This window comes from Mus caroli, unplaced genomic scaffold (genome assembly GCF_978045245.1).
Source record: "Mus caroli unplaced genomic scaffold, Mus_caroli_1 scaffold_6, whole genome shotgun sequence".
NCBI classification, from domain to species: Eukaryota; Metazoa; Chordata; class Mammalia; order Rodentia; family Muridae; genus Mus; species Mus caroli.
In genome coordinates, this window is record NW_028227261.1 from 44,139,982 (window position 1) to 44,151,983 (window position 12,002).

Here is a 12,002-nt window from a genome sequence, read left to right on the forward strand (position 1 = left end):
CAAAACCTAAGTTAAAAGTTTTCACTTGCTTATTAAAAAGAAAGAAAGAAAGAAAGCAATCCTTTGCTTGGCATTCTCCCATTGATGACATGCAACAATCCCTGCATGTGAAATTGGCTAGTCCCCTGCTTCTCTGCTAACTTTGTAGAAGTTCCAAAGCATTTCTGGAGCAAGTGATCTATTTGGACTGACAGTGCCAAGCTGGGACCTGAGCCCTGAATGAGCTAAAATTACCAAAGCGAGAAGAACGTGGCTTTGGGAGTTATTTCCCCCAAGTGTGGGGTTTCTTTTAGTCAAGGGAGTGATAAAGAATGTTGACTTTTTCCAGATGAATAAAGTTGAATGAAACCTCAAAATCCCATTTCAGGTTTCTGTTCTAAAAACAAAACCAAATCAAGTTTGTGGCTTAGAGGTTCATGCCTCCTCTACCTCCTAACAACAACAACAACATCATCATCATCATCATCAAGCATTTGTCTTCACAAAGTATGTGAGAAAAACCAACCTGGCCCAAGTGGATGTACAGCCCTGGACTGAAGGTCCCTGTGCTGGAGGAGTTCACTGCCTGGCAGGAACACTCACTAACCAAAACAGTCTTAAAACGCAACAAGTCAAGAGTGGGGAGCAAACGCAGTGCAGAGTTCTGAGAAGGGATAGTCTCCCTTGGGGCAGAGGCAAGACAATAAGACAATGCCCTTAAGTTTGGGTGTTCCCAGTGTACTTTGTCCATTCTCTCTCACAGTTGGATAGCAATGGGTCCCAAGTCTGTTTTCTCCAATGGAAGGTAAACTCAGATTAGATAGAGGGCTCAAGTCAGACAAAGATTAATCCACTGTGGCTGGCTGAGGGGTGTGTGTTCGCAGAATGGCAAGATATACCTCAAGTCCGGGGTAGGGGGCAAGCAGGGTAGGGGGTTGGAGAGGTGAGTCTGAAAAAGTAAAGCGGTCTACAGGCCTGGAGCTGGTCTACAGGCCAAAAAGCTTAAGTTTTAGTAAGCAGGCTGTGGGGAGCTAGAGGGTTCTAAAGAGAGGAGGTGATTGATAAGACAGTGGTTTAGATCATTCTGAATACAATCGACAGTGGACTGGAGACTAGGTGATTAATTAGTAGGCTGCTGCATGAGTTTAAATGAGTAAGAGCCTAGGCAAGACTGAAAACAGTCGGTGCTTGTAGATCTGGAAAGGAAAAACTTCAAAACCCTCCTAGAGTTGGTCCCCTTTCTGTGCTCCCTGGGGCCTGACTTCTGCCTCTGCTTAGCATTTTCCACACACTCCCTGAGGACAGTGTTTATTTCTCCTTCATCACTCTGTCTTCTCCACAAAAACCCCTTGTGCCTGGCCCTAAAAGGACTGTCTTCTCTGGACTGTGCCATGATTGTGATCATGGAGCCTTGGTCTCTGGGCATTGGTGTAGCCACACATTATTACAGCATTGTGTCTGGCCTATCAGAAACAGTAAGGACACACTTGACCACAAAGGGAATTTAGGGCAGTGGAGCAATAATTACACAGTATAGGTGCCCAGGAAAATGACAGCATTGCGAGGTTGTAAAAGCCTACAGGAACCAGTTTGGAGTCTCTAAACCCCATAAGCAGGCTAGATTGCAATTAGACAATAGCAAGGTCTTTGAAAGGGAAGTTCTCAATTTCACAGCCTGCATGGCAAATAAATGCAAGTAAGGAGAGACCACTGGCCACAGGAGAGTCAATCCTTGAATCATTCTGTCTCTTTATAAGGGACAGGGGCTCCTGTGAGAAGGTTTCAACAGGTAGATGACAAGTGGAAGTGTGGGTAAGTTTGTGATCTCTGTACAAAGGAGGTTGGTCAGGTGACAGAGGAAGAATAGAATGGCTCTGAATACTCAGGACTAACTCAGTTCTCTGGCCGGAAAACTTGCCTTGGGCTACACACTTCATTGACTGACATTTTCCCTGTCCTTTCAATCCTTCCTCACCATGCTGGGCTGGCTCATCAGCCACCTTACAAAGGAGACTGCAAGCAGGGCTGGCACTAGAAGATCTGCGCTGCCTTTCTGGCTTTGCTGTTTATTTGTATGTGGTTGCAGGGTGGACTCTGAGCTTCAGTGTTCTCATCTATAAAATAGAAACAAGAACCATGGTAATATCTATCAGTGGATAAGACATGAACGTCAATAATGAGCAGGCACACAGCAAGACTGTCACTAACGAGTGGGGAGGGGATTTCGTTAGGTTTTGTTTTGTTTTCCTATTTTCTTTCCTTCTTTCTTTCTTTTCTTTTTTTTTTTTTTAAACTAAAGTTGGAGTTGGAGTTTGGTACAAAGGAAGACTGAAGCCATGGCATAAGCTAGTGTAGATGGTAAAGTACAAAGTGCCATAGCAGCTGGCTGGGCATTTCCTAGATTTATGAAAAGGAACACTTTGAGGCAGCTACAGTGATTGGCTTGGGCAGATATAAGGTGACGCTAACATATATCACCAAAAGCCACAAAGCAGTTCTAAGGCTTCCTCTGGAACTATGCTACTGAGGTCACAATTAATTAACCAGGAGCAGTCCACAGACACAAAGCCACCTCGGCCTTCCTCTTGAGGAACTAATTCCTCAAACTTGGTGGCACAGCACAACTCTGCTCCCATGGATTACAAGATTATAAGAGCCCATGGGTTCCAGTTTTGAGTCCTTAAGTCCCACAAGAAGGCTGACTGTAGTTAAACAACAGAAAGGTCTTTTCAGGGGTCAGATGAGTTTTCAAGTGAAGTCACTTCAAGCAAGCCTTAAAGCCATCAAGCTCAACACACAAGGGAGAGAGTCCTTCCAGGATAGATGAATTTCTGGATTTATACTGGCCCTTCCAATCAGGTTCACACCAAGAACAACAGTTCCAATTTATAAATTTACCAGCTTACTGGAAAAAATGGAATCCAGCCAACCTCAAGTTGCCAAAGTCTCTACACCTCCCTGCCACACACTCAATCTTTCTGAGTTCAAGACTAGCCTGATCTATGGAGTTTTAGGGCAGCCAGGTCTACACAGAGAAACCCTGTCTTGAAAAGACAAAAACAAAACTGGAGATGAGAAGAAGCACTCTGTTTGTTGAAACTGAAACTGGTACCACTCATCTCTACATCTACTCTGCTAAGTTTCTAGAAGCTGCCTAGGTTTCATATGTATGTACCTACGTACGTATGTATTTTAATAACCCATTGCAACTTGTATTGATTTTACAATAAGAGTCAGTGCAGGCTGCCATCTGTCTAACTAGCCTCCCTGTACTTCTTGAAGAGTACCATGTGTCTACACTCCCTGAAGGAATGGAGAAATGGATGCCTGAGTGGATAGACAGGTAGACCGACAATCTCTAAAAGAGGCTTTAACCACTGCCTCCTTACACCCATCCTATTCACTCTCTCTGTGAGTCTGGATCATCAAGAAACACCCTCAATTTTCTTGTAGCAAACAGTTAACATTCCATCTAGTTAACATTTCCTCAGACTTATCCTCTTGCTGAATAAGTTCCTAATCCCTTCCTAGATAATTAAAGGAAAGCACGCTAACAAAATAAAACCTAATCAGCCACAAAGACTTCCGTTCTAAACCTATCCCCACTCGCTCATTCTTTTCTCTTGGACCAGAGTGTTTGGTGGTAAGTGGACTTACAGCCCTGTGCCCCCAGGACCTGTCTAGGAGGTGATAAGTACTTAACCTTTCAAAAAGAGGACCATGTGGTGTTGATCTATTCCAAATCTTTTGCCCCTTTATTCCAGTAAGCCTACTTTCTAGAGGTATTTATTAAAAAGGAATCAGCCACCAGGCTGAGATACACTGACAGCTTGCTTGTCCAGGGATCTTGGACAAGTCACTTTGATTCATGCTAGGTTTAGTTTTAGGCTAAAGGAGTGGAAACATAGGTCCCTGGGAAAAGTAGGAAAAGTGTCAAAACCATGAAATCTTTGCAATGTCTTCATTCAGCTCCTAATCTCCGGGTTGTCTTCCAGGTGGAAGGTGACAGTCTCTGCCTACTCAATCAAAGGCAGCACTCTTACCAGCAGCAGCTACACCTCTGCTCTCCAGCCTTGAAGTGGTGACTTCCTTTTCCCCACTTGGTGTGCACCCAAGCCTTCTACAAGTGGATCAGAAAGAAGGCCAAATGTTTCTGCTTGAAGAGGAACCTATGTCTCAGCGTGATACAGCATAGTACAGGAGGCCGAAAGGCTTGTCCTGTTAACAAACTGAATCTATCTTTACCCATTAACCAAGAGACCAGGTGGTCTCTTGCCTGCCTGTCAGCCTGTCTCCTTTCCCTCTTCCCCACCCCCAGGTGTGATCAGAGTTAGGAGGTCAGGCCCTCACCTGAACTAGAAACTCTACCATCTTTCTCTCAAGGAGCATTCTGGGAGATGCATAAAGTGGGGTGGAGATGAGGCTACCTAAGGCCCTTCACCTCCTCACCTTGGGCAGTACACTGAGGTTAGGTCTCCTTATCCTAATGATGGCCCAGATGGAACAGAGTGTCAGAGATTCCTTCTGTGAGAAAGGGCCCCCATCTAAAAGACCTAACACTGCTTCTTGCTCCAAGGAGACGCCAAGGGCCTTAAAGGGAGAGAGGGAGGTACAGTTTGAGAAACTTAAGATGGAAAGCAACACAGAAGGAAGTAACTGAGAGAGGTGAAGGTGAGAGATGGGAGACATGACAGCTAGAGTAGGCAGCTAGAGAAGCAGAAAGTGAAGAGCCAAGGGGAATACAAAAGAGTCAGAAAGAAGAGAGCAGAGTAGAGAAAGCTGACTGACAGCAAGGCGCGGGAGTGTCAGAGAAGCAAGGAAGACAAAGGGGACCCTCAGGTCTTTTTAACTGGTCTGGCCTCTTAGAGACACCTGGTACCCAAAAGAAAGCCCAAGGAGTAGGAACGGGAGGCAGGAGCAAGCGGTGGCTCCCTGGCCCCAGCCGCCCGGCCTCTCCCGGAACCAGCCCCAGGTCCGCCCGGTCCCAACGCCCCTCCCGGCCCGCTCGCTCACCTGCCAGCGCCAGGATCTGGGCCTTGTGGAGCAACAGCGCGCCCCAGTCCCGAGGGGCACGCGGGGGACTCTCGGGCTCCGCGCCCAGCTCCTCCGGGCCCCGGTACACCGCGTACACCTTCTGGTTGTCAAAATCCAGTCGCGAGCGGGGGCTGAAGTCGCGCACGCACGACACGGGCAGCGCGTAGCAGACGTTGTCCTCCAGGAACCGCACAAAGGCATACATGGTGGGCGCCGGGGGCGGGCCCGGGCGCCGGTCAGCCCGTGGGGCGGCGCGGAGGTGGGGACCCCTAGAGGGGCGTGAGCCGCAGCCGGGCCGGGGGCGGGGAGGCTCCCCGGGGCCCCGGCTCCCCCCACTGTTATTGTTCCTGAAAGCCCCGCTCTGCCAATCGGCTGCTTTCGCCTGGGCGCGGAAAAGGGAGGGGAGTGGAGAGAGCCGGGCGAGGGGCGGATGAGGGGGTTTTGAAGCGCACCGCCACTTGCGAAGTCAGACCCGAGCAATCACAGCCGGAGTGCGATTGCAGTAAGGTGGGGAAAAAGAGATTCAATCGCCTTAATAATGATAGTAGCGTTGGAGGATAGGAGGAGCGCTGCTAAAAGTCGCTTTCGGGCGGATTCAATAGTTTCAACAATCGCGCTGCAGAACAAACTGCATTGCAACAAAATTACCTTGCAAAGGACTGGAGGGTGTGGGAAGGAGTGAGGCTGGCGGGATGGTAGCAATTTTAGGTGAATCCCCAAGTGTAAACTTGCAAGTGAGCAGAAGTTTAGTGTTTCGAATTTAGCTAAGCTCCTCCGTTCCTTCAGTCCACCCTCCAAACCCATTTCCCCCTTTTCTCTTTCTTTTGCAAAATTGCCAGCACCTGCTGTGAGGGTCAGTGAGCCAGAAACATTCCCCTAGAGCTGCCAAACCAGTTTTTGGCCAGAACTAGAGTAATCTGAGGTTTCCAGTTGAACCAGCTGCTGGGATGGCAGAGGGTTAGACCAGGGCTGTTTTTATCCTAAGGGAGCAGCGGCACCCCTCTTCCCTGTGGTCTTTCTCCATTGAGGAATCGCCTCCACTACTTGTTGATTCTGGGCTGGAACAGTTGGAATGAAACAGGGATGGAGGGCTCTAGGGAGCCAGAGCAGAGACCGGACTTTCTGGAGTCAGTTGAGTTCAGGAGCCAAACTGGGCAGAACAGCAGTCCCTTCTCTGTTTCCAAAATCACAGATGAGAACCTGGAAAGGTTGGTTCCTGCACACAAACCACGCCTTCCAGAGAAAGAAGGCTGAGAGCTGTACTTGTTCTGTATTGTATGCTTACGGGGAAACTGAGCTATTTATATTCCAGTTGTCTAGCCCAATACCAGGGTATTTGTCAGAGAGAGATTGGTGAATTTGGGGGGAAGGATAAACAGAATTTCACATACATCCATTCTTCCACTTATTCTTTTATTCAAGTAACTAATATTTTTCTGAGTACACACTCCATGTTATATTGTAGGCTTGGTGGTATATAGAAAGGATAGATACCTAGGACCTTGTAGTATTTACTAATGTATTAGAACTTGAATCTCAGTTGGATCCTCTGTCAATATTAAATTACTGTCTGGATAACCCATTTTTTTCCGCTACTTGTAATCTTTCATTCTAGTCTGAGAGCATTAAGAAAGCTTAATAATGAGGTTATACTGAGAAAAGTATTCTCATAAAGGCATGCATAAAGGAGGTGGTAGATTTAACGAAATGCTATGTTTTTTAAAACTCATTTAAATGAATTTAACCTGTAACAAAACAAGTGCACTGAAATGTTTATTATGATTCTGAGTTTCTTGCATAGGTGAGAGATTTTGTTTTCTCTTGTACTCTTTATGCTCATATTCCACATACACACATTCTTGTTGCTAGTCCTCACAATAATAATAAAAAACATTTTAACCATTTTAAACTATAGGCACTGTGCTCACATTCCTATTCACATCAGCTATACTCATGATAGAGATAAAGCCAAATTCCCAAATTCACTTCATTGTGATCTGAGGAATAGTTTATACTGTTGAACCCCACACAGCTCTCAAAGCCTGAGTAGCAGGTCGAATAAAGTTCCCTTAAAGCAATCCATTGGTGATATCCAGTCAATTGAATAGGTTATCAAGTCATCCTGATGAATAATTTCATCCTGACTTATCCTATGACTCTGAGGTGTTCTGGAAAATATGCTCCCCTGATTATTTATTTTTGACTATGGATTATTTTGGAAATACATCACTTTGGTGGTCAAGGGAATGTAATGAGAAGTAAGATTCTGGTAGCTCATAAGATGAGGCATGCAAAGTTGGCCATATTTAATGACAATCCATGAGACTCCAGACCACATTTTCAAAAATAACTTCAGGTAGCACTCTAGCACATCTCTGCATCTAAGTGAGGGTCACCCCAAAATATCAATTTCATTTTTCATCACTTTCCTGGACACAGCCCACTCCAGAGTCTGTATCAATTATTTAGCATTTCCCAACCTAGCATGACCACAGCCTTGTGCTGGCTTCTTACCCTCATCCCTGGAAGTTCTTCTTTACTGACTGCATGGCCACCTCAGCTATCCCTGAAAAACAAGTCAAACGCCTTCTCTTTCCCCAGTTCCCTACACTGCTCAAGCACCAACCAGCCACCTTCCAATTTTCTCCCAGCATGGTTGATTTCCTCACGGTGTCAGAGGTCAGAGAACAGTGACACTGCTCTATACCTTCACCCTAACAAACTGAGGAGTCCCTCAAACACTTTAAGGATCTCAGGTCTGGCCAAACTGGGATTTGTGGCTTCTATGCTGAAATGAATTTTAGCACTATGAAGCAGAGTGGTCTGTTTTATTAAAGATGTTTTAATGTAGGCTTAAGTACAAGGGTTAAGAGAGAAAGAGGTGCTCAGGGGAAGGAAGTAAGACTCACCCAAGGGCTTGGGTGTGTGCTCCTCTGCCAGACAATTACAAAAAGTAACACATACTAAGATGGAGGTAGGGTTTACTCAAGGGAGTTTCAATTGTTTTAGCATCAGCCATTTCTACCAGTTTTTTTTTTTAACACGAATTATATCTCAAAAGGTTGCTAAGAAACCATTTCTTCTTCTTTTTTTTTTCTTGTCTCTATCATGATAATGAAATTATAGAAATGCTCTGGAGATGCCCTGGATGGAATTATAATCTGATAAAGTAACACCAGAAGCCACTGGGGTTGCGCAAGGAGTTTAGTTAGTACATAGCCTTCCCCTGTGCGTAGGTTTTCTGGTCCTAGAAAATTATGTATATAGCTGGGAAGGGAGAAAGGCCTTAAACAATTGTTAATTGTGCTGAAATTTTTATTTTTCTGATGGTAAAGAATTTCAGCCAGATTCTGGGGTCACAGGCTGTCTTTCTATCCCTCCTCAGCTAGAATCAGAGTTGAGTGCAAATAAAAGCTAGTAATTTCAGCAGCCCAGATACATGGTGCAGGGCTGTGAATTAGACTCTTGGGTAAAAACTTATTAAAGACAACAAGAGACCAGAGCAAGCCTCTTACAAGGTTTTCTTGAAAGCCCATTTGCTCTTTTCAGAGTTGGAACTGAATCCAGTTCTGTCTTTCCCATGAATCCAATAGGAATGCCCTGATCCCACACTGAAGACAGACAGATACATTAAATACCAACACCCTCACCTTAGCTACCAATGTTGTCTATGTGAACTGATACAAAGTAGCAGTTCTATTTCCCAAGAACCTCAAGAGAAGAAAAAAGTCAGATGATGAAAATGGACACCAACGGTTAAATACTTTCTGTGTTGCCTTGTAGGTCTGCAGAATGGGTTCTAGAGAAGGATTGGCAAACAGTGGGCTGAGTAACCTCCTTAGGCACTGCTTGTGTATGGTTTACAGCCATACACGTAGGCAAAATACACAAAATACATCACACACACACACACACACACACAACTCAAAGGAACAATTTAAAACATCAAGTCCACACATTATAGTTGAATTGCCTCCTCAACAGCCCTACCAAAAGGTCACTTAGATCCAGTGATAAGAAGTTTGCTACCACACCTTAACTTGGGGTACTCTTAAATGTTAAAGACTTCCTGTGCTGAGCCAGATTCTTTTATATTGTAGTTGCCATGTTATGATCATGAGGAATCCCACCCCAGCTTTTCAGATGTGGAAAACTTAGGATTTTGTCTTTCCTCTCTCCAGACATCATCACTTCCTTCACCTGTCCTTCCTCACACAATCGGTTTCTGAGATGCCAGCTGGGTGCTTCCTGTGTCCTCTGATGCTTCTTCCTAGAAGCCATACACACCAAGCACTGTGCATACTGGGCCAATCGCACACTGAATTGCTGAAGACTTGCTATACACTCCCAGACAGAGTTCAGAAATCAAACTTACTGGCAAAGCAGTTTGGCTCTGGGGAGCCTGGAAGGCTGGTGGTCATATTTTCATGGTAGAGAGTTGGCTCCAGAAACTGTATGGAGGGAAACTGGAGGGGAGGTAAGTACGAGGAGGAGGGAGGCCTTGATGGAGCTAAGTGTCCAGTCTCATCCCTCCCCTGACTTCCTCTTTCTGTGTGCCAAATGTACTTTGCCTCTCATCCAAGTCCTTTTAATGGAGCAGAACATGTACACATCTGGGCCAGCTTAGCATGCCCGTCTCCATCTCTTCTGTGCTCTCCTGTTGAGTTTTGCAGAGACTTGGGTTCATGTCAAGCTCCTTCGGTTTCACCAGCTGAAGCATGTTCAGTGGCATCAGTGGGACTTATGTTTCATATTACTGCCTGGAATTCTCCATGTACTTTGCAAAGCTATTTTAAGGAGACCTGGGTTCTGTGAATTTTTAAAGCAATTGGAGCGTGTCTTTCCAACCTCTCTGCTAATGATTGATCACATTTTTTTGGTGATTTTGCCTTTTTTTTTTCCCCTGTGATGTTTGACTTTTCAAGATTCTCCTTATACATTTTTAAAGACTTAAAAAAATTAGTTTTCTAGATTCACCACAAAATTACAAAGGTCTTCCATGTACCCTTTATCCATACTCCCACATGCACAGCCATCGTCAAAATCCTCCACCACAGTAGTACAACTGATGCCACTCTGTGGGCACACACTTATCACTAGTGGCCCATAGTTTATGTTATAGTTCATTCTCCCCATTGTGCATTCTATAGGTTTGGACAAATGTACGCTGACACCTATCTAGCATGATAGTACTATACACAATATGCTCATTGCCTTAAAACTCCTTTGTAATTTACCTATTCAACCCTCCCCACCAGCCCTGATCCTTGACAACCATCAGCAATCTTTCTACTATTTCCAGCCTCACCTCCTGTTTTCTTACCTGAAAGTCTGTAAGAATCTAGAAAGGAGTTCTTCTCTACCCTCTTTTTGTGTCTTCATCACCTGGGAAGCTTTAAAAGTATCCTACTTCTAGGCCCTTTAGTCTGAAATCCTGATTCAATTAGTGGGTTAAGGACACTGGGATTTTGTTTTAATTCCTAGATTATTCTAAAAGTTGAGTACCCGTGAGGAAATTTTAAGGCAATGTGCTATGTGTATAGGAAATTATCAACAAGCAGTAAGTAACAACCACCATTATTACTAGTTTCAGGGAAAATGTATGGGGCTCTGAAATGTCTCTACAATCTCAGATTAGCCACTTAGCCTCTCTGAGGCAAGTTGTACTTTTCCACTGTAGACTCCCATTTTGCTTTCTTTTCTCTTCAATACCAATTCAAATGTTATTTAAGAAGCATGGTAGATTTTAGATCATCCACTAACCAATTCATGTGAGTGGCCCGCACAAGCTCCCACGGCAGGGCCAGGATCACATGGGATGAACTTGACTATGCTCTCTGCACATTCACAGGGCTCTGGGCTGCCCTAAACACATCTACATCCTCCATTTTATTTAATACATAAAAGCTTTTAATTTCTTCAAGGAAAATCCTCAGTGAAATCAGTAGGAAAGGATGAATGGCTTCAAACCCAAAGTTTTGGAAACATTCACTGCAATGTAGGCAAGTACCATAGCCTTAGCACACGTGTGACCAGAGCTCCTCTTTGGTGACTAGAGCCTGAGACCACCTGATAAAAGAGCATATGGATAGAGGCATTCTGGGATACTTGCTAGACAAACATCACTATAGTTCAATTTATTTTTTCCAACATGATTTAATAAATATATTTGGAGCACTTCCCCACACAAGAATGGGTTATTAGTTCACGCAGTAACTATAATAATGATGATAACAATAATGATATTATAATATACTGAGGACTTACCATATGTCAGGCTCTGCTCTAAGAACTTCATATGGATTATTTCATGTAACACTCATAACAATCTTATGAAGTTGTACTAATAATCTCTTGAAGGAAGTTCTGCTTGAAGAGACTAAGAAATTTGCCCATGGCTGACCACAGTAAGAACAGGCCTCACATATTAGAACATGGTTTGGATTCAGGCCTGCAACTACAGTGCACTATCTTTTGTTTATACTGGATGCCAGTTTTTAAAAGAATTAAATTAAATTAAAAGCAGAAATTATCTTTGTTTGAAAGTACCACTTGTCCCGGTTCTGAATTTCATTCAGGGGGCGGATTAGTTTGAGAAGTTGTGCCTTGTTAAGTCAGCTCGCACTGTGTGTTTTCAGGGAAACACTGCTTCCTCAAGAGTATCCTCCCATATTTGTTCCCAGCTCCCTCCAGAGAGATGCTCTGATCGCTGCTCTGTTCTTCTGTGTCTTCTTACACTTTTTTCCTGATCTTTATTGTAGCACAGAATTATCTATTTATTCTACTATTGTCTATTTGTCAATGGATCAAAAGCTCCATTAAAATGGACCCTTTTTGCTTTCTTTATGTTTATATCCTCACATCTAGCCTGAAACATGGAGACTCTCAATGAAGACTAATTGAATGAACTGATGTCTAAAATATGAATCTTTAAAAGAGAACAGCCCTGGGAGGCCAGGAAAGGAGGAACATTGAGAGTTCAATTCAAT

At 44.2% G+C, this 12,002-nt stretch overlaps 1 protein-coding gene across 8 annotated transcripts in view; it reads right to left on the reverse strand.

Annotated features, from left to right (window-relative positions):
- LOC110293190 (AGBL carboxypeptidase 4) overlaps positions 1-12,002 on the reverse strand; it is a 1,191,022-nt gene that overhangs the window by 235,154 nt on the left and 943,866 nt on the right. The window contains exon 1 of one of the 8 annotated variants that reach the window (XM_021161011.2): positions 4,993-5,351. The exons of 5 other annotated variants lie outside the window; for them this stretch is intronic. In XM_021161011.2, coding sequence (XP_021016670.1) covers positions 4,993-5,218 — 226 coding nt within the window. In that variant the 5' untranslated portion in view covers positions 5,219-5,351. Of the gene's footprint in view, positions 1-1,954; positions 2,159-4,992; positions 5,352-12,002 lie in introns of those variants that run through there. 2 more of the 8 variants (XM_085839084.1, XM_085839082.1) reach the window with 2 other exon arrangements.